The 22,508-nt window shown below is 44.2% G+C and overlaps 1 protein-coding gene across 4 annotated transcripts in view; it reads left to right on the top strand.

The window, feature by feature from the left end:
• Positions 1–22,508, top strand: part of ATXN7 (ataxin 7) — a 136,196-nt gene that overhangs the window by 32,112 nt on the left and 81,576 nt on the right. For 2 of the 4 annotated variants that reach the window (XM_066615005.1, XM_066615004.1), the window contains exons 3-4: positions 13,256–13,531; positions 15,238–15,306. In XM_066615005.1, coding sequence (XP_066471102.1) covers positions 13,267–13,531; positions 15,238–15,306 — 334 coding nt within the window. In that variant the 5' untranslated portion in view covers positions 13,256–13,266. Of the gene's footprint in view, positions 1–12,552; positions 12,733–13,255; positions 13,532–15,237; positions 15,307–22,508 lie in introns of those variants that run through there. The other 2 variants (XM_066615006.1, XM_066615007.1) reach the window with 2 other exon arrangements.

Genomic DNA, 22,508 nt, shown 5'->3' with positions numbered 1-22,508 from the left:
AGTGCCCTTCATGTCCTTGTGGAAGGATCTGATGATGCTGAGGAGCCTGGGTGGACATCCAATCTTGGGGAGAATCTTGAAGAGGCCGTCTCTGCTGACCAGGTCGAAAGCCTTTGTGAGATCTATGAAGGCTATAAAGAGTGGCTGTCGTTGTTCCCTGCATTTCTCCTGCAGTTGTCTAAGGGAGAATACCATATCAGTGGTGGACCTGTTGGCTCGGAATCCACACTGCGATTCTGGATAGACGCTCTCTGCAAGTACCTGGAGCCTCTTTAGTACAACTCGGGCAAACAGCTTTCCTACAACGCTAAGGAGAGAGATGCCGCGGTAGTTGTTGCAGTCACCCCTGTCACCTTTGTTCTTGTACAGCGTGATGATGTTTGCATCCCTCATGTCTTGAGGTACTCCACCTTCTCTCCAGCAGAGACAAAGGATTTCATGCAGCTCAGTGACGATGATCTCTTTGCAGCATTTTAGGACTTCAGCAGGGATGCTGTCTTTTCCAGGTGCCTTGCCAAAGGCAAGGGAGTCCAGGGCCACGTGAAGTTCTTCTAGGGTTGGTTCACTGTCAAGCTCTTCCAGCACAGGCAGGCACTCAATGTTGTTCAGTGCTTCTTCGGTGACTACATTTTCTCTGGAATATAGCTCAGAGTAGTGCTGCACCCAGCGTTCCATCTGCTGCGCCCGATCCTGGATGACCTCGCCTGTGGCAGACTTCAGAGGGGCAATTTTCTTCTGTGTTGGACCTAGGGCCTGCTTGATACCATCATACATCCCCTTGATGTTGCCCGTGTCAGCTGCTATCTGTATCTCGGAACAGAGCTGGAGCCAGTAGTCGTTAGCACATCTCCTGGCAGTCTGTTGGACTTTGCTGCGAGCAGTTCGGAGGACCTGCAGGTTGCGCTCACTGGGACAGACCTTGTATGCTGCTTGAGCTCTCCTCTTTTCCTCAATGACTGGTGTCAACTCCTCAGAGTGGGCTTCAAACCAGTCTGCCGCCTTGTTGGTCTTCTTGCCGAATATGGACAAGGCGGTGTTGTAAACGGTATTCTTGAAATGTTCCCATCTGTTGGATGCGTTTGCGTCGGCCGGGCCTGGAAGAGATTCCTCAAGCGCTTGTGCAAATTCCTCCACTTTTCTCTGATCCCGGGTCTTGCTGGTATCAATGCGAGGTCTTCCTTCCTTTTTCGTGTGATACAGTCGCTTTGTTTGCAGTTTCACTCTGCTGCACACCAGGGAGTGGTCAGTGTCGCAGGCAGCACCATGATAACTGCGTGTGATCTTGATGCTGGGAAGGCTGGAGCGTCTGGTGAGGATCAGGTCGAGCTGGTGCCAGTGCTTTGATCTTGGATGTCTCCAAGAGACTCTATGTTGGGGCTTTGTGTTGAAGAACGTGTTGCTGACACAGAGACCGTGATGACAGCAAAACTCTAGCAGGCGTTGGCCATTTTCGTTCATCCTCCCAGTGCCAAACTGACCTAAGCAAGTGGGCCATGAACTGTTATCAGCACCAACTCTAGCATTGAAATCGCCGAGGATGAACAATGGCTCTTTTACAGGGATTTTCTTGACAGTGGTGGCCAGGTCATCATAGAATTTGTCTTTGGCTTCTGCTGGAGACGACAGAGTTGGTGCATAAGCACTGATGAGAGTGATAGGTCCTGCTGATGACTGGAGCTGCAGGGACAAAATTCTTTCACTTCCCACAGTAGGTGGGATGATGGATTTCAGCAGGGTATTTCTGACCGCAAAGCCAACGCCATGTTCCCTGGTTTCGTTTGGTGGTTTTCCCTGCCAGAAAAATGAGAAATTTCTCTCCTTGACAGATCCGGAATCTGGCAGCCTAGTCTCTTGAAGGGCGACGATGTCCATCTGCAGTCTGCTCAGCTCCATGTCGATGACAGCTGTTTTGCGTGCGTCGTCTATTTCTTGCAGGTCATCAGAGAAGCCAGGTGTCATTGTCCTAACGTTCCAGGTGCCCAGCTTTAGGGCAGTAGTTTTCTGTTTTCTGTTGCATGGTGCAGAGTTGTCGATCCGCTTGTCGGTTTTCACCCTAAACCCCACGCACCCCATGAGGTTAACGGACCGTGGCGAGGCAACACCTTACTGGCTGGGGACTGCCCAGCTTAAGGCGGGCGGTAGCTGCCCAATGAGATGCAATGATCTCTCCCACCGTCGGAAGCAGCCCCTGGCGTCATGCTCTACGCCAATCGAGCAAAGACTTATAACCGGTAAACTGCTGCTTCCCGTGTTGTGCCGACGCCGTATGGCGAAGTTGGAGTGTCCTCTCCAGTGCGCGAAGCCTGGGTAAAGAAGGTATGGAGGATAGGCTGTTACCCATGCAGCAAATCCCCCCTCTCCACGTCGCTGGAATGGTCCAATGGAAAGGCAGAAGCCAATACGGTTGGTTCCAGCGGCGTCGCAGGAGTTGCCAGAACGTGACTGTGTTCAGCCATGAACTGCCTAAGGGACTCCGGCTCCTGATTTTGCCTCGAGGTTGACTCCTGAAGCCTTTTCCAGAACTGGATGTAGCCACAAGGCAGTGGAGGTTTGGGATCAGAGTTTCCTTCTCTTAGATGAGCTGCCTCACATCAGGCAGGTCATACACATGTCATACACATACAGGTCATACACATGTAATACAGTGTACAGGTCATACACATGTAATACAGTGGAGGTTTGGGATCAGAGTTTCCTTCTCTTAGATGAGCTGCCTCACATCAGGCAGGTCATACACATGTCATACACATACAGGTCATACACATGTAATACAGCAGTTCAGCGACTAAACAGTTCAGCGACTAAACAGCCACCGGGTAGATGGGACTCGTCAGCCTATATAGATTATGATGATGATATGTATGACACATGTATAGAAAGGAAGAAAATGACTAGGTACCCAGTCTTAGACTAGGTACTACTCTTAGTTTTAGGAATTATGTTTTATGAAGCTGCACTGGTTTGTTACTATTATTTATTATCCTTTTGTTTCTGAGTCTTTAATAAAAAAAGTGTGCATATTTTCTGGTTTAAATATTGAGGGCTAGAAACATGAAATTCATTGGGATCATTAGAAAAGGTAGCGAGAACAAAACGGCTAATATTATAATGCCGTTGTACAAATCGATGGTAAGGCCGCACCTGGAGTATTGTGTCCAGTTCTGGTCACCGCATCTCAAAAAAGACATAGTGGAAATGGAAAAGGTGCAAAAGAGAGCGACTAAGATGATTACTGGGCTGGGGCATCTTCCTTATGAGGAAAGGCTATGGCGTTTGGGCCTCTTCAGCCTAGAAAAGAGAAACCTGAGGGGGGACATGATTGAGACATACAAAATTATGCAGGGGATGGACAGAGTGGATAGAGAGATGCTCTTTCTTTACTCAGTGTGTGGTTGGTCTGTGGAACTCCTTGCCACAGGATGTGGTGATGGCGTCTGGTCTGGACACCTTTAAAAGGGGATTGGACAAGTTTCTGGAGGAAAAATCCATTACGGGTTACAAGCCATGATGTGTATGTGCAACCTCCTGATTTTAGAAATAGGCTATGTCAGAATGCCAGTGAAAGGGAGGGCACCAGGATGAGGTCTCTTGTTATCTGGTGTGTTCCCTGGGGCATTTGGTAGGCCGCTGTGAGATACAGGAAGCTGGACTAGATGGGCCTATGGCCTGATCCAGTGGGGCTGTTCTTATGTTACGTTCTTATTGGATGTTACTATCATCACCATGCCAATTTACAGAGTTCAAGTTATTTAAACCGTTGATGTGATCGGATGGAAAAGAAGCTATGTGTTGTAGTAATTAATACAGCTACTTTCTTTTACCCTCCATGTCTGTTGGATGTTTGTTTCTCTTGACTTATGTGTATTTTTAGTTTTACAAGAGAGATTATGATCTTGTTAAATGTCTGTACAAATAATCTTGTTCAATGAAGCTTTGTGGTACAACAGGGGCAGAAATTCTTATTTAAGAAATATTAATTGACACATGTCTTTGTTGATGAATCCGTGTTGGAAGTTCTGTCATGCACCTCAGATTCCAACAAAACAGAAAATGACTGGTTTTGTTTCTGCAAGCTCTGTGTGCACGTCTCCATTAATTTCTCACATCTGCTTTTTACAAGACACTTATATGAGCAGTAATCACTTCTCAACTGCATTTCCACAGGCACTTTCGCTAGGACAAGTCCTTCCTAATGACTTTGGATAGTGGTGGTAACAAAGAACAGATAGTTATGCTCTGATAATAAAGAGTTAAGGTGGCATTTCCTCATGAATGAACCTGTGACTGATTGACAGTCTGAAAGACTGCACTGCTGTATCTTTGCAGCAGGTACCCTCATCTGAAAGACATTTAAAAATGTGCGAACAGTACTCATTTTTCATAGGCAGTATGAGTTCATTACAGTCTTACTTCTGAAAGTGGGAGGTATAGGAGCTGTCTTGATCCCTCCCACCTTCTTGATTGATTGCACTTTGTTTCAGATTTATGATCCACTCCACTCTGTGGCCTCAGAGCAGTCTTCTTACAGTAGAATCCTGGACTTAGCTACTCAGACGTTCCATTGTATTCAGTGGGGCTTACTCCCCAAGTGGAGATAGGATTGCAGGCTTACGTTATTTGCTGTTTCACAGTAAAAACCATGAAATTCCCAAAGGGCCAACATTCCAGTTTTGCGTCTGTATAAGCTGGGGTCTGTGAATTTTGACTCCCCTTGTTAGCTAACCTTTAAGGGTATTTTCCCCAAATTCTCCCTCAGGTTATATTGAATGGAGGGGGGGGAGGGGTGAATCAGTCAGATCTGCCTCATGGCCTAATGGATAGTCCTGCCATAGTTAGTAAGGAGCTTTGAAGGCCAAAGATCTTCAATGCCAATTTTTCTCCTTTTGTAAAGAGAAGAAAGAAAAAGAGCAAAAGGAATCCTCAGGTCTTAGATACATGTAAGAAAATTCAGAAATTTGTTTCTTGAGTTGGATAGGATAATAGGTAATTTTTTAAAACAATGATAATTTCTTTTTAACAATGTTTATATTGTTTATGCAATATGTGTACATTCCAACAAAATCAATCAATATAAGCATGCATTTGAAGAGGTCTTGAAGTTGCCAGTAAACTGTTTATACTATACTATATAAAATACTATTTTATGTTTGATAGTCTCCATTTTTCTCCTAAACAGATGTTTACAATCCCTTCAGAATCACATGGTTAGATCTAAAGCCTCTCTTGCATGAACAAGGCACTTCAAGGTGGTCCCATCCTCTTGATTTCTGGTCAGATTCCTATAGTTGTTGAACTTACAGCCCAATCCAATCAGCCCCCCCCAACATTGCCCCCCCCAACATTACAGCCCCCCCCCCAACATTGATGAAGCTTTGCCACTGCAGCATGTGCTGCATCCTGTACTGGGGGAGTAGTCCCAAAGGTTTCCTTGAGGTAAGGGAATGTTTGTAAGCTACAGCAAATGACTCCCTTGATGGCATTGCTTGATCTGCTTTACTGTCAAAAAGGACTTAGGCAGCACAGTTGACAGGCAACTCAGTGCTTAAAGGGTACTAGGGCACTTCAGAATTCTAAGGTCCATGAACAATATTTCATTGTTCATGAAATATTTGTTGAATGTAAGCCATATCATAACTGCCCATAGTCCATGGGATTTGACACCCATATTAATAAGGGACACCTTATTATTGTACACTAGTTGAACAGTACTTGTGCAATTGATAGTGGCCTTCTAATCTCTTAATTACATCATGAACCAGGTACAAATAAATATTTAAACCCAGACTTTTAAAACCAGTTAAATCTATGTCAAAACAATGAAAACGTATACTTAAAAAGAATCACGTGCCATTGTATAATTTTTTTAAAAGATTCTCTCTGTAGTCTACAGACTATAAGCTTTTAGCTTTTACACTATACATTACTGTTACATTATGCAGATAAATCTTATGCACTGTACATATTATAATCATGTGGTGATTACAGTCCTGTAATCTTGCGCTGATCTATACATAGTTGCTGCTCTGCATGGGCGTGCTAACATGTCGAGGTGCTTGCTATGTAGATTGCTCCAATGAATTGAGAGCTCTAGGTACATGTGGCAATGGGATGGAGACTCATCACACTATGGAGCAGGGGTGCCCAAACCCCGGCCCGGGGGCCACTTATGGCCCTCGGAGGCTCCCAATCAGGCCCTTGGGTAGCCCCCAGTCTCCAATAAGCCTCTGGACCTCCAGAGACTTGCTGGAGCCTGCGCTGGCCCAATGCTGCTGCTCTCAGCATGAGAACAACGGTTCTTCCTCTCATCTGAGCTGTGGAATGAGGGCTCCCTCCACTACTTGCTGTTTCATGTCTGTGATGCAGCAGTGGTAGTGAAGGAAAGGCTGACCTTGCTTTGTGCAAGGCCTTTTATAGACCTTGAGCTATTGCAAGACCTTCATTCATTCATATAAGTTCCATCTCTAATATATTCATTTATGTAAATTCATTCAAATTTGAAATGTGAATTAATTCTTTCTTTCCCGGCCCCTGACACAGTGTCAGAGAGATGATGTGGCCCTCCTGCCAAAATGTTTGGACACCCCTGCTATGGAGCTGCCCTATATTGATGCCATATAGCCGTGGTTCTCAAATGTTTAGTACCAGACCCACTTTTTAAAATGAGAATCTGTCAGAACTCACAGGAAGTGATGTCATGACTGGAAGTGACATCATCAAGCAGGAAGAGTTTTAATAATCCTAGGCTGCAATCCTACCCACACTTACCCAGGAGTAAGTCCCATTTACTATCATTGTTAAAAGCATATATATAGTAGCCTGTTAAAAGTACAGATCTGTAATATTTCCCCAAATGCAGTTACATACCATGGTAGTATCAAGTCTGATATATTAAAAATAAAATATTGAAATGAATGGGGACCCACCTCAAATTGGCTTGTGACCCACCTAGTGGGTCCCAACCCACAGTTTGAGAAACACTGCCATAATACTAGCTATGTAGAGGTTGTTTCAAGAAACCACTGTTCTGCGATTTTAGTGCATCAAAAGCTCTAGGTCCCTTTTACTAAGATAATTTTGCTTGATTTGACTTTTAGCCCCAACCCTTGCTGTCTTGGGCACCAATGTTGGGGGGGGGGGGATGTAGAAGGTAAAAATAGATTAAATAATAGATATCTGATTTACCTTTTAGAGTGAATTACTGCTGAAACAGGTTGAAACAGGTTTGTGTTCATGATTTACAAAACACGAATGTTGGTTCAGTTAAATTATCCTTGTAACAACCAACATACCTGCGTATACGCTATCACAGGGGCTCCCAAACTGCATCACAACACCCTGGGGTGTCATGGGCCACTGGCTGGCTGACAAGGAGGCTGCACTGGATGCTACAAATGAAAATAAGAGGCTCAGCCCAGTGGGCCGAGCCCCTTCCTATACTTGTTTTCACATGCTGGGAAAGGCTCTCCTACATGCCTTGAGCCTCTCATCTTTGTTTGTAGCATCATATGTGGTCTCTAAACCCAGTAGTAACTTGCACTGACATTGCCAGTCACTTGTGGGACTTGCATGCTGCATTTGCAGTGTGCAGTGACGCCATGGGATACCAGAGATTGGGAAGTAATCATATTGTGGCCTATGTCTAACTACAGTAAAAATAACATGACCTGACCCTGTAATAAGTTTGCTATATTTTCCTGATTAGCTGTGTTACTTCATCAGTTGCATTGCTTTATTGCTCCTAAAAAGATAAATCTACATCCCTATTCTGTTATCTAGAATAATAAGTAGTAGTTAACTTTGTATTATTTTTTTTCATAATAATTGTTTGTGTGTAATTAATTTTCAATTATTCTTCAATAAGCATGACAATCTGCCAGTAGTCTCTGAAGATTGGTTGGATATGATACTGAAAGCATATCAGTTGTCAATAGAATCATTTGGCAATGAATCCCTTTCCAATAATTTAGGCAGGAAGATTTTTTTTCTAGTTTAGGTATGGCATTGTTGATATGCTAATGGAAAGTCTTTGGTGGGCCACTGTGAGATACAGGAAGCTGGACTAGATGGGCCCTTGGCCTGATCCAGTGGGGCTCTTCTTATGTTCTTATATCTTTATAACAAAGGCATATGACATAAAAAGACTCCATTTTGATTTTTGTGCCTTTAAAGCTGAAATTCTGTATTTGCTTATTTGAGAGTGAGTCCCACTGAACATAGGGATCCTTGTTTCTGAGTAAACATTCATAGCTTTGAGCAGATTGTCCCGTTGAATTCAGTGGAACTGGTTGCACATGGTGGTTCTGCATGACTACAGTCAAACATACTTACATGGAAACAATGTCCACCAAAATCACTCTTTGTTACATGTAAACAATTGGAGGCAGGCTGTGCAGCATGGCCTTTCCCAGTTTGAAGAGACACTTGGCCAACAGTCTGAGGCAAAGAGGCAAAGAAGGAAGGCCCATAGCCAGGGAGACAGACCAGGGACAGACTGCACTTGCTCCCAGTGTGGAAGGGATTGTCACTCCCGAATTGGCCTTTTCAGCCACACTAGACGCTGTTCCAGAACCACCATTCAGAGCGCAATACCATAGTCTTTCGAGACTGAAGGTTGCCAACACTTCAACACACATGTAAAGAGTTTGGGCTGAGAATTGCAGGCTCCCTGTTCCATTCCAATATTCTAAAAGCAGGAATTGCACCTACTGATCTAACTATTTTTAACCATTACATCAGCATTGAAGTTGACCAAAACTAGAGCTAACTAAGGTTTATGCATATTTAATGATCTGAAAACAGGTTGAAACAGTAGTTGCAGATATTGGGTTAATTCTTGAAAGTAGAAATTGCTCTGTTTGCATTGCTGTCTTTAGCATTCATCTTTATGCTTAACCATACCTATATAGCCTTTTAATTAAAAAAAAATGAACTAAATGAAAGTGTTCATAACATCCTGCTCATTTTCCTTTTGAACCTATGGCAATTCAACATGAGATAGCCTGAATGTATGAACAAATGTACTTACGGTATTTACTTAAACTGCTTTTCCAAGAGATCAAAATGGTTCACAAAAAATTATAAGAATAAAAATCATAAACACAAAATTATTGCAATAGCTACAAATACCAAAATAACATTAAAACTAGTGGCGATATTAAAACTAGTGGAAATATTTGCTCAGTTGACATGTGAATTCCCTTCTCCCACTTGTCCGTCTTCCTTGTATTAATTTTTAGGTTCTAAACCAGGTGAGGCTGGAATCTTCCTTTCATCCTGCAGTGGTTCTCAAATTTTTCAGCACCAGGACCCACTTTTGAGAATAACAATCTGTTGGGACCCACTGGAAGTGATGTCATTAATCTGGAAGTGATAAAATGGCCAGAAGTGACATCATCAGGAAAATTTTTAGCAGTCTGGAAAATTTTCAGCAATCTGAGGCTGTGATCCAATCCTAATAACAACAACAACTATTATTACTATTATTAATTATTATTAACAGTATTTATATACGGCTTTTCAACTAAAAGTTCACAAAGCGGTTTACAGAGAAAAATCAAATAACTAAATGGTTATATAAACAACTAGGTATTTATATACCGCCTTTCTGGTCATTGGATTACTCCTCTGACTTTATTCAAGGCGGTTTACATAGGCAGGCATTCTAAATCCCTCGAGGGGAATTTTTACAATCATAGAGGTTCTCTATGACCTGGTTTGGTCTCACTTCTGGCTCCCAGTTCTCCCACGCAGGCTGACAAGCAGCTCCATCTCTCACATGGAGAGCAGCCAAGAAGCTTCTTGCTCACACCAAGAGCAGGTGGAATTACTCAACTGGGCTTGTCAGCTGCTTCAAGGTTTCGCCATTCTCAGCCGTTCAGGGAATTCAACCGTGCAGGTTGCCAGGTGTCCTCAAACTGGTGACCTTCTGATTTTATCTTCAGGCTAATGGAGGCTCTATCCTCTAGACCAGACCTCCTGCCCAGGAGTAAGCCCCATTGATTATCATTGTTAAAAACTTATACCTAGTAGCCTGTTAAAAGTGCAGTTCAGTAATATTTCCCCAAATGCAGTCACATACCATGGTAGCATCAAGTCTAAAATATTAAAAATAAAATATTGAAATGAATGGGGATCCATATGAAATTGACTTGCGACCCACAGTTTGAGAAATACTAATGACATTATTAGTAGTAGTATTAGAATTAGTATTAGTATAATAGTATTACTTGTATAACACTAAAGCAATGTTGAGAAACACTAATGACATTATTATTAGTATTAGCATTAGCATTAGTTTAACAGTATTACTATAACATTAAAGGAGCATTAGACATGTTGCTACCATGGTATTTGACTGCATTTGGGGAAATGTTTCAGGGTCCAATCCTATTCAATTTTCCAGTCCTGGTGCAGCTGTGCCAATGGGACATGCCCTGAATCCTGTGGTGGGGAAGCAGTCACAGAGGCCTCCTTAAGGTATAGGAACATTTGTTCCCTTACCTCAGGGCTGCATTGCAGCAACACCAGTGCTGGAAAGTTGGATAGGATTGGGCCCACAGACCTGAACTTTAAACCAGCTACTATGTATATTCTTTTAACAATGACAGTAAATGGGACTTACTCCTAGGTAAGCGTGGGTAGGATTGCAGCCTAGGGTTGTTAAAAATGTTCCTGCTTGATGATGTCACTTCCAGTCATGACATCACTTCCCGTGGGTCCTGAACAGATTCTCATTCTAAAAAGTGGGTCCCAGCGCTAAATGTTTGAGAACCATTGCACTAAAGCATTAATTTATTAGAACTGGAGAGAGAGAGAGAGAGAGAGATTTATGCCAATTATAAAAAAAAACACAAGCTAACTAAATATTTTGAATAGAACAATGCAATTAAATTCTAAACCTGTGATTTTCAACCTTTTTTTATCTCGTGGCACACTGGCAAGGCACTAAAATGGTGAAGGCACACCATCAGCTTTAGGACAATTGACAAAGCACACTGTGCTGTCAATGGGGGCTCACATCCCCCAATGGTCCTATTGATAAATGACCCTCTCCCAAATTCCCGTGGCACACCTGGGGACCATTCGTGGCACACCAGTGTGCCACAGCACAGTGGTTGAAAATGGCTGTTCTAAACAATTGCAATTATTGATAATAATGTTATGCAAATATAAATGCATGTGAATGATATTCAACAGGTTGGAATTGTTGATGATACTTGTAGTCAAATGAAAGTCAGTTGACTTGCATCCTAATCCTAGCAGTGACATATTTAAGGGTCCCAATCAAATGTCACATGATCTGGGAGATGCACTGAGCACCACTTGCAGTTCCACAGGAGTTGCTGGAATGCACCTCCTTACTCATGTAATGCTCCTGTTTGTGGTGCCAAAATGTCTGAAGTCAGCCCTGCATGGATTAATCCAGAAATGACTGCAAAACAGATTGGGTTAGAAGGGTAATCCTGGTTTTCTTCCTTCCTTCCTTAGGATTCAGGATATGTGATTTATTTTTTTAAGGAGAAATTCACATGCCTTGAGTTCGTTGAATAAAATGTGCTAAAGGGATTTGAGTGGCTGTTGCAAAACCTGTAAATTATTAAACATGCCAGCAGCAAATGCCTAACCATAACTCATATAAGGGAAGCTTTTGATCATTTTTCAACAAACTGGAGAAAAGCAAAACTATGTTTGTTATTCATAAGGAATCTTTTGTATATTTGATATAAGAGTTGCTGTGAACGGGTTTCACTTATATGTTGGTAACCCTTTAGTATATGTTCACTTGCAATTTTGCAACAGTGCAGTTGTAATAACCAGGGCAATGAAAAATTTAAGCAGAGTCCCAATAATTTTGCTTCCTGGTCATCCTTTTTTTTCTAGTTGCAAACCAGAGGAATTGAGATAATTTGGGGGGTGTCTTTCTGCTGCTTTTCCTAACTCCAAGTAACTCAGGGTGGGAGGAGACAAGAAATGTGTCAATTTCTGTTTCCATTCATGATTTTGACAGATGCAGAGCCCAGCTTTGGGGGTGGAGGGGGGAATGTTGCAAGCTTATGGGGGTGGAGGGGGGAGTCTTGCAAGCACTCTTGCAAGCCTATGCGTTCGAAGCGATTTAAATATTAAATGAGACCTTTTAAGGCAAGGGCGGTGGATGACATTCGCGGAGGGAAGGTGCCCGGGGAGGGCGATGGGGGCGGGTGGATGGATGGATGATGAGTTCCATAGACGGGCTTCGTTTCCTGCTTGCTTCCTATCCAGCCTCCGTTCTGATGCTTGACGTGAACAAACTTTTAAGGTGGGAGGGAAGGCGCCTGGTTCTTAAGGGCGCTTGGAGGGGAGAGCCAGCCAGCCAGCCAGCCGCCCACCCGCGTGAGGAAGGGGCGTGGGACTGCACCGCGCGTCGGAGAGCAGCTGTGGGACCCACGTCGGGAAGGGGATGGGCGGCTGCGGGGGAAACCCGTGCTGTTCCCTTTAAGAGAGAGCCTGGCCCCGTGCGAGGAAGGGGCGGAGGCGGCGGCTGCTGCGATGTGCGCCCGGACCTCTCCGAGCCTCCGAAAATAGCCCGCTTCCTTCCACTGAAGTTTCTGGCGTTCGGGCCTGGGGGCGCGGAGCTCCGCGTTGCTTGCATGGCACCCTCCAGACCAGCCCTCCTGGAGCCCGGCCGCCCGCGGGGCAGAAGCACTGGCGCGTCCCGGCTGCCGTGCCCGGGTCCCAGATGACTCCGGTCGTGGGGTGGGTGTCCTGGTCTTGCTCGCTTTTGCCTTTCCCAGCAGTAGCAGGGGGAGGCCGGTTCGCTTGCCTAAGGGGCTGAGGCTGCCATCCTAGCCACACTTACCTGGGAGTGAGCCCCATTGGGTTATAATGGGACTTACTTCTGAGTAGACATAGCTAGGAGTGGGCTCTGAGGCCTGGGAGTAAGCACCGTTGATCATCATGGGACTCACTTCTGAGTAGACATGGCTCTTCAGGCTGCAGTCCTAGCCACACTTACCTGGGAGTAAGCCCCATTGGCCGTAATGGAACTTACTACTGAGTAGATATGGCTTGGATGCTAATGCTAAGGCTGCGGTCCTCGCCACACTTTACCTGGGAGTAAGCACCATAGGATTACAGTGGGGCTTAGTTCTGAGTAGACGCGGACAGGAGTGCGCTGTAAGCGGAGCAGCAGCAGCGCCTGTGCGGGGAATTCTCCGGAGCCTCCTTAAGCGGCGGCGCCACCTTAAAGAGCCTGATGACTTTTCTCGTTACATTGTAGCAGCGGAAAGAATGTCGGCGCGGGCCGTGACTGACGTCAGAGGGGAGCAACGCAGAGCGGCGGCGGCCAGCAGGCAGCAGCAGCAGCGGCGGCCCCGGCACGGCGGAGGAGGAAGCGGCGAGAGCGGCCCCGCCGTCTCCACCACCACGACCACCCCGGCCACCAGCGCGGCCATGGCGATCGTCGGGGAGCGCAGATCCTTGCCCAGCCCGGAGGCGATGCTGGGGCAGCCCTGGAGCCACTGGGTCGACGCCGCCAAACTTCACGGGAACGACGGTGAGCAGGGAGAGTGCCCTCCTCCCGTGGGGGAGGGGAAGCGCGGGGGAGGGGTCCCCCCCTGGGAGCGAGTGGGCTTAGCCCAGCTGGCCGCCTGCCCGCCCATGGGGGGTGGAGGAGGCGCTTGAGCCCTCCTGGAGCCAGGCAAGGGTCTGCCCCAGATGCAGAGGGCAAGAAGTGGGGGCTGCCCTGTGCCACCCTGGTCAGCTCTCTGCTTGGTGTCCCCTTCTCCTTCCCCCCAGCCCCAAGAATAGCCAAGATTTATCTGCAAGTGGCTAATTCCTCCCACAGAAGCATCAAGGTGTTCTCCCAAGTCATGCTCACAGGTATTCGTTCTCCCTTAACTAGTTTTCAAAACTAGTACAACATGCGCCTGATTTATAATAAACTAAGTGAACTGAGTGGTTGTGTAGTTCCAGGGACCTAGTTTGCATTAGGGTCATATCCTATGGAACAGCATTCTGTTAACAGGTGTTCTTCTTGAAGTCATGAAGACCAGGATAGGCCCAAGACCTCCTGGCAACTGAGAGCCCAATCCTAGGCATTACTTAGAAGTAAGTTCCATTATAGAAATGCGGCTTACTCCTACGTAAGTGTGGATAGGATTGCAGCCTGAAACAACTGGTGATGTGCAAGCTCCTCTTATGCCAGGGGTGTCGAACATAAGGCCTGTGGGCTGGATGCAGCCCCCAGTTTATCAGGCCCCCATTATAATTGGGCTATCTTATATCTTGGAATTATGAGCAAGACTTTCACATTTGCTTGTCTGTCATTTGTAGCTAATGAGTTTCTATGTGAGAACGAAGTGCTTATTTCTGGTCATCCTCTGCTTAATGATGTCACTTCTGGCCCTCGGCAGGCGCCATGAATGCTATTTGGCCCACTATGTGAAATGAGTTTGACAGTCTTGTCTTATTCTCTAGCCCACTGTTCTTCTCTTTCACACTTCTGCTCTGTCGTAGTCATCGTCCCCTTCCTTGTCCACCCCTGTGAGTGGGAGGAGGATCAGTGGAGACAGGAGGGCAGAAGAAGTGAGTGCCCCTGCCAAACTGCTACCTGAGGTGACCCCTGCAGTTGGCCTCATGGATGGACTGGCCCTGGCAAGACTATCCCACCTCCTCTCATGCTGAGAAAAGCCAGGAATTATTAATATAATTGTATCTGCCTTGCGAGTAGACTCAATTGCTACTTTTTCGTATGTTATAATATGTGTTCATAATGTATTTCTACAAGTCATTCCTATGACAAAAGTGGTGGGGTTTGACTTTCATGGTATTCTTGTAAATGATATTACAATTAGGGAAGAACTCTGAAATAAAAATATATACTGTATAGAAGATTGTACCACATCTCTGTAATGACTGATTTGTACATGGTGCAATCTGCTCTTATATGAAATTGCTTCAGCAGTGATTTCTGTGTGAGGAAGAATTGTTGACCATTTAACTAGATCTCTTTAGCAGGGTCTACTGTTAGTACTGTTGATCTGTTTTGTCTAACAACCTGAATTCATACAACCTTACTCCTCCTGTTTATGTGAATTGGTGAAAAGGAAAGTTGTGTTACAGATTTATGTGGCAAAAGTGTTTTATATCTATCATGGCAACAAACATTAAGGATTAAAGGGAAAAAAGTTGTGTGTTGTGTCACCACTATTCCCTGAGAACTCCATAAACTGAAGTTTTTCTTTTGTCATGTTCACGCAGGAGCAGCCTTGGAAGAAAGTTTCAAGGAATATGGGAAAAACCGAGAAGCGATGCGACTCTGTAGAGAGGGTGAGTGGAAAGAAAACATGAAAAGTCAATTTAATGTACAAATAGACTAGCAGAATCTTGCATGGACCTGAATGTGAAACTACAGCCCATTCTAAACCCGAAATGAAGTTTTAAGAGATTACTTTAACCTGTCAGTTGGTTTCTATCTGAAGCTATTCTTAAAAATGTTACTGCTTTTCTGAATCCCAGTAGCATTCCAAATGATTCTAAGAAGTTAGGTATGTTTATTGTTTAGCAGTATATGCGTTTGTTTAACAGAGTTAAGCATAAATAAAATGAAGTAAAGGTGGGTCCTATGCATGCTAATCTAGAATTCTGCATTGACCCACATCTGGCCCAGCATAACTTTTAAAGTCTCAGTGTGTTCCGTGGATGATGTAACTGCTGTAAAGTGGAATCCTAAGAGAAAGTAACTTGCATCCATTTTGCAAAAGCTTCCCTGCCTGGCCACCTTCCGTTTGGCTATTGATTGCAGTTGGCATTTTGGCAAGAAAGTCATGAGGAACATTCTTACTTCAGTACATTGTCTTGAAGTATGACTTTGAGAGTCACTGTAAGTTTTGTATGTATAAAATAGATTTGATTGGGCATAGTGTTCCAGCATTCATTGGGAAAAGTTAATCTGCTAGCATAGATGATTACTGTCACTTTCTTCTTTGTGGCTCCAGAGAGTATTTAAAGCACTTCAGAAAGTCATCTGAGTGATATCTAGAAACCATGCGTGACAATGACTATGCTAGCTGTGCATCTCTCTTGCATTTCTGCATGCTTGTGCTTTCTAGTCTGTGGACAGTCTATGACTGTGGACAAGTGAGGTCTTGGAAGGAAGCAGGTCCATTATTGTTGTCAAATTTTAAAGATTTTCAGGAGAGCTATAGTCACTGGAACACTATATGGTATTTTACTGGTAATTATTAATACAAAAGTTGTGCATGTTTAGGACTGCACACTAAGATACTAACAGCATGGTTCTTTGGGTAGCAAAGGTTGTAAGTACAGTGGAAGAGGTGGATAAATGGCAAGTGGCAAACAGTGGATAAAGACAGTTGATCGTAAATAGCTTGCACTCATGCCAAGTGCAAGCGCTGTCTTCCCCTTCCACTCCTATCTAGCGCAGCTCTCTAGTTTTGTCCAAAAAAGCACACTCCAGGGTCAGGAACAATTGAGAAGGGCATGAAATGCAGGGTGCTGCCATGGGATAAGGAGAGACCTCCTTGACTGCTCCTCCGGATGGAGTGCATGCCCCATTGACATGGCTGCATCGGTGCTGGAAAAGTTGTATAGCGTTGGGCCCTTAGTTATACAACCCAAAACTGTAAAATATCTAGAAAAGTATTCAGAGAGGAAAAATAATTAGTTAGTTGTGTTTTCAGGATTTTTTTTTTTCCAGAAATGCAAGGCTCAGGGTATTCAGCTGGACATTGATTGCAATGTGAATGGGGCTAAGGGAGCTATAGGCTTTCCAGCTGGGAATCTGTCTACTCTTTTGCTTACAAGTGGCTGACAAAACCTTTTACTTTTACTTTAAAACAAGCTACATTTCTATTTCATATGCAATTATGATAACTACTGTGGGACCAAAGCTTGTTTCTTCCTGATATAGATAGGTTAACGAGTGAAAATGAAGGGGTTTGCTCTCTTCTCTTTCAGACAAGAGAGGAGGAGTATGGAGACCATGGCTCTCTTAGACACATTCAGATATTGCTAAATGTTCTCTTAGTGTTGCATCTGAACCAGGCCACTGTGTGTCTTTTCCCATACATTTTTAAAGGCATGTTTAATGCTGAATCTAGTTGTTTACTAGAGGACTTAAGAAATGCACCACTGTATCAGACCAAAGGCCTATCTAGTCCAGCTTTCTTTATCTCACACTCCACCAGATGCCTCAAGGAACACACAAGACAACAAGATACCTGCTACCTAAATAGGGGTGCTAAAACCCCGGCCTGGGGCCATTTTTGGCTCTCGGGGACCCCCAATGCAGCCCACGGGAAGCCCCCAGTCTCCAATTGGCCTCCGGAGACTTGCTGGAGTCCACGCTGGCCCAGTGCAACTACTCGCAGCTCGAGGGCCAACTGTTTAACCTCCTACGAGAGCTACAGGCTGAGAGCTTCCTCCACTGCTTGCTGTTTCACATCTGTGAAGCAGCAGCAAAGAAAAGGCTGACTTTGCTTTGTGCAAGGTCTTTTATAGGCAATGAGCTATCATGAGACCTTCATTCATATGAGTTCCATTTCTAATATATTCATTTATGTAGATTTATTGAAATTTTAAATGTAAATTAATTCTTTTCCCCCCAGCTCTCAGCACAGTGTCAAAGAGATGATGTGGCCCTCCTGCCAAAAAGTTTGGATACCCCTGACCTAAAACATTCTTCACTGGTTTTAGATGCTAAAGTTCCTTGCAGTAACAATTAGTTTTGATTTTTTCCTATTTGCACTGAGTAGTGGGAAGCTATCCTGTACCTCACTATAAAAATGGGTCAACAGAAATGGAAACTGCTGATAGAAGAGATGAGCTGTGAAATTCAGTACTGAACTCTTTGGTTCTGACTGCTGAACTATATGTTTTGGTATCCATAAAGTGTACTTCTATTGGCCTGTTCATATGCCACTTCCCGTCACCCCCCCCCCCCCCCGTGTCCATGGAAATACTGACACAGCCTGTTATCCATGGAGTAGTGTCCTGAGGGCAGCACATCATCTCCATGAAATTGGTGTGCCATCTGTATGACTCATGGTGTGTTATCTATATGACACCCATGTGTCATCAGTGTGATGTCCAAGGGAGCCAGTCACCACATCCAGTCATATACAACACTGGGAGCCAGACAATTGGTTTCAGGGTAAATAGAGAAGGGGGCAGGTACTGGGCCTATAAGCAAACAATGCTGGAGGATATCCCTTGCCAGCCACTGGGAATGAATAGCACAATCACAGGCACCTACCAAACTGCTCAACCCGTAATTCAGTATTAGTACACTGTGGAATGGAATTTTCTCCCCCTCTTTGCTTACCTATGTGGAGTGCATTGTGCTTGCTTCCCCTGGTGGGATGGTAAGGTAGAGGTTCCAGTTGGCTGTCTGTTTATGGAGTCGCTCCGTGGCAGAATATCTGCAAGTAGAATTCTGAAAATGCAAATCTTTACAAAACTATCTTGCCGTACAGGTGTAAGAGGCAAGAGGTTGTTTGTGCCAAGTGTCCTCTTTGTCCGTCAAGTGCTCTTTCACCTTTTCATCCATCATCGTTTCCCTTTGAGAGACCATAGCAGTATAGTCTATGCATCTGATCATCTGAGCTGTAGTCTCCCTGGAAGGGTTTAGTACTGGGGTGGGTGTAGTGTGATTGGCTGATAAATATCCTATGTCCATTGTAGGAAAGTGGATGGGGAAGGGGTGACAAGAGGTTCAGTTTCTGGTGTTTTATTATCTAGATCAGGGGTGTCCAAAGTTTTTGGCAGGATGGCCACATCGTCTCTCTGACACTGTGTCGGGGGCTGGGGAAAAAAAGAATTAATTTACATTTAAAATTTGAATAAATTTACATATGTTTATTATTAACATTAATTATTAACAGTATTTATATACTGCTTTTCAACTAAAAGTTCACAAAGCGGTTTACAGAGAAAAATCAAATAACTAAATGGCTCCCTGTCCCAAAAGGGCTCACAATCTAAAAAGATGCAAATGAATACCAGCAGACAGCCACTAGAACAGACAGTGCTGGGGTGAGGTGGGCCAGTTACTCTCCCCCTGCTAAAAAAAGGAGCACCCACTTGAAAAAGTGCCTCTTACCCAATTAGCAGGGGTTCAGTTCAGTTCAGTAGACCTTTATTGGCATAAAATACAGAGAAAGAACAAAACAAAACAAAAATATACAAAGACACCACAACATAGACATCAGTCTTTTCCTCACATACTGCCCAGAGTTCCAGATCTCTGCCTGGCAATTACCCCAGATAAAAAGGCAGCGACCCTATCAAGGGTCTCAGAGTCAGATGTGGAAAGGAGAGACTGAAGCATGATTGAGTCCTCCCAGCCCTGCATCCTAGTTAGCAAAGGGCCTAGATATTTCTTGCGTGAGACATCATGAAGTGGGCAGTAGAAAAGGGTATGTGTTATGGTCTCAATACAATCCCTACCACACTTGCATTTCCTCTCCGAGTAGGGAATACCACTGAACCTGCCCGATAACACGGCTGATGGAAGAGCATTACATCTTGCAAGTGTGAATGCTCTCCGAGCCTGTGGGCACTCCAGGTGATAAAAGAAGGAGGCCAGTTTCCCAAAACTGATTGGAACATGGAGATAGAGTGGAGAGCATGTGGTTCTGGCGGCACTAAACAGCTCTTGTTTTTCGATGTCAAGAATTCTTTCTTTGACGATTCTGTAAGCAGCATCACACCCAATCATGCCTAGCTCTGCAGTGTCCAGCCCTATTGACTTGAGCTTGGTTAGAAGATCAGTGATCTCTAATGGCAGGACTGAATCCGACAATAATTGGAGCATTAGACCAGAGGGGGTAGGGTTAAATAAAGTCCTAAACCAAAATTTCAGTAATCTAAGCCAAGCAGTCGTCTTTAGCCGAATTAACCCCACCTCAAGACACAGAACCGCGTAGGGAACGCACCTGGGTAAACCCAAAATCTTCCGCAGAAAGGAGGCTTGAATGCGTTCTAATGGTTGGGTAATAGCCTTATACCAGATGGGAGAGCCATAAAGGACCAGGGAAAGAATCTTTCCCTTAAATGCCTCCAGAGCAGCTGGAACATAACCATTGCCGCAGGTAAAAAAGAAACGGGAAATAGCTGAGGACGCCAGTTTGGATGCGTTCTGCACTGCCTTACGATGAAAAGCCCAAGTGAGCCTGTAATGGAAGTTGATTCCCAGGTACTTGAAATGCTTAACCTGCTCCATTTTATTGCCATTACAAGACCACTTAAAAGCCTTCCATCTATTGGCTCTAATTTCCTTCCAAACTATCAAACTAAATGCAGATAATCCCAATCTTTTTACTATGTTTTGTTGCAACATCTTCCCCTATCAAATCCACAATTTTGAAGAAAAAAAGCATACAGCAGTACCTTGACTTTCATTGCTTTGCCCTTTCAGCCGTTTTCTATTATTATTATTATTATTATTAACAGTATTTATTCAACTAAAATATTATTATTAAATATAACTAAAATAATATTATTATTATTAACAGTATTTTTCAACTAAAAGTTCTCAAAGCGGTTTACAGAGAAATCAAATAACTAAATGGCTCCCTGTCCCAAAAGGGCTCACAATCTAAAAAGATGCAAATGAATACCAGCAGACAGCCACTAGAACAGACAGTGCTGGGGTGAGGTGGGCCAGTTACTCTCCCCCTGCTAAAAAAAGGAGCACCCACTTGAAAAAGTGCCTCTTACCCAATTAGCAGGGGTTTACATATGTTTACATAAATGAAATTATAAAAGATGAACTTATATGAATGAATGAAGTTCTTGCAATAGCTCAAGGCCTATAAAAGGCCTTGCACAAAGCAAGGTTGGCCTTTCCTTTGCTGCTGCTACTGCATCACAGATGTGAAACAGCAAGCAGTGAAGGGGAGCCCTCATCCCACAGTCAAACAGTCGCTCTCACGCTGAGAGCAGTTGTGTTGGGCCAGTGTGGGCTCCAACAAATCTCTGGAGGGCCAGAGACTCATTGGAAACTGGGGGTTCCCTGAGGGCTGCATTGAGAGGCGTCGAGGGCTGCAAGTGGCCCCAGGGCTGGGGTTTAGGCACCCCTGATCTAGATGTTTATCAGTAATCTGTTCTTAAGGACACATCATTGTAATTGAATGGCCTTTGTTATACCTAATCTGTAACTTTACATTTATTTCCCCATCAGTGGTTCTTTTCCTTCTTGCCCAAAATAAATGTCCACAATATATATGGATAAGGAGTCTGTGCTTTGTAATGTGGGCCGTCAGTATCCATGGATCTGTTCCAGGACCATACCCCTGATATCACAATCTGTGGATAATTAAATCTGTGGGGAGGGGGACTGTGCAGGGCCACAATAACGTACCTGGGGGTTGTGACTGGCTCTCCAGAAGTCACCCCGGCCTCCTCAGAAGCCTTCAGGATGTAACCAGAAGTCACCTGTGCAAATCAGAAGCAACTTCCCTGACTCATCTGTCTGGGGGGTCCTCTGAGGCCCTTCAGCAGTGGGTTTGGCATCCAGGGATGCTGAACCCGCTGATTAGGGGCCCACTGTACAGTTTCACGCAGTCAAGAAATTGGTCCATTACCACCTTTGTGTCTGGTGTGACATCCATTATATATTGTCATGTATTGTAAGTGATTTTGGTCTTTTAAAAATACTTTGGTGATCAGGCACAAAAATATGCCTGTTACAAAGGTGAGTGTGATTGTAACATTCCCCTCCCCCAAATAGGTCTAAGATTACCTTTTGAAGTATAATTAAGCTGACTTTTCAAACACAGATCAAATATCATTTTGATCCTGTTTTCCAGCATCCGTGTAACTATTGGAGCTGCTTTTTATTTTGGCAGGTTGCAGGAGAGGCAAAGCTAGTATTTTAAACTGTACGCTGAATAGTATTTTAAAATATACACTGGCCTGTATATTTTATTTATATAAAATAGTATTTATACGATATAATACTATATATAAATAGTATATAACAGTATTTATATAAACAGTATTTATATATCGCCTTTCTCATAGCTTCTCATAAACTCCATTTTTCAATGAAGTTTTAACAAATATTGTTCCATGAGATCTCATGGAACTGTCCATTTCTCTAGATCAGTGATTTTCAGTCTTTTTTTATCTCATGGCACACTGACAAGGTACTAAACTTGTCAAGGCACACCATCAGTTTTTGGACAATTGACAAGGCACACCTTGCTGTTGGTGGGGGGCTCATATCCCCAGTAGTCCTATTAATAAATGATCCTCCACCAAACTCCCACGGCACACCTGGGGACCATTCACAGCACGCCAGTGTGCCACGGCACTGTGGTTGAAAATGGCTGCTCTAGATGTTTCCCTTCAGAGTTTAGTCATCATCCTGGCTGCCAACCTTGCACCCTCCAAACTCTTGCAGGCAGACGCAAACCAAGCTTCAGACTGGTTTTCAAGCTGTTATCCCTTTTTTTGCCAGCTGACTCTTCCACTCCACCCCTCCAATCAGCTATATGAGGGCTGAT

This window comes from Tiliqua scincoides, chromosome 2 (genome assembly GCF_035046505.1).
Source record: "Tiliqua scincoides isolate rTilSci1 chromosome 2, rTilSci1.hap2, whole genome shotgun sequence".
Lineage (NCBI taxonomy): Eukaryota > Metazoa > Chordata > Lepidosauria > Squamata > Scincidae > Tiliqua > Tiliqua scincoides.
Note: the sequence above shows the minus strand (reverse complement) of the source record. Positions and strands in the feature narration are given on the sequence as shown.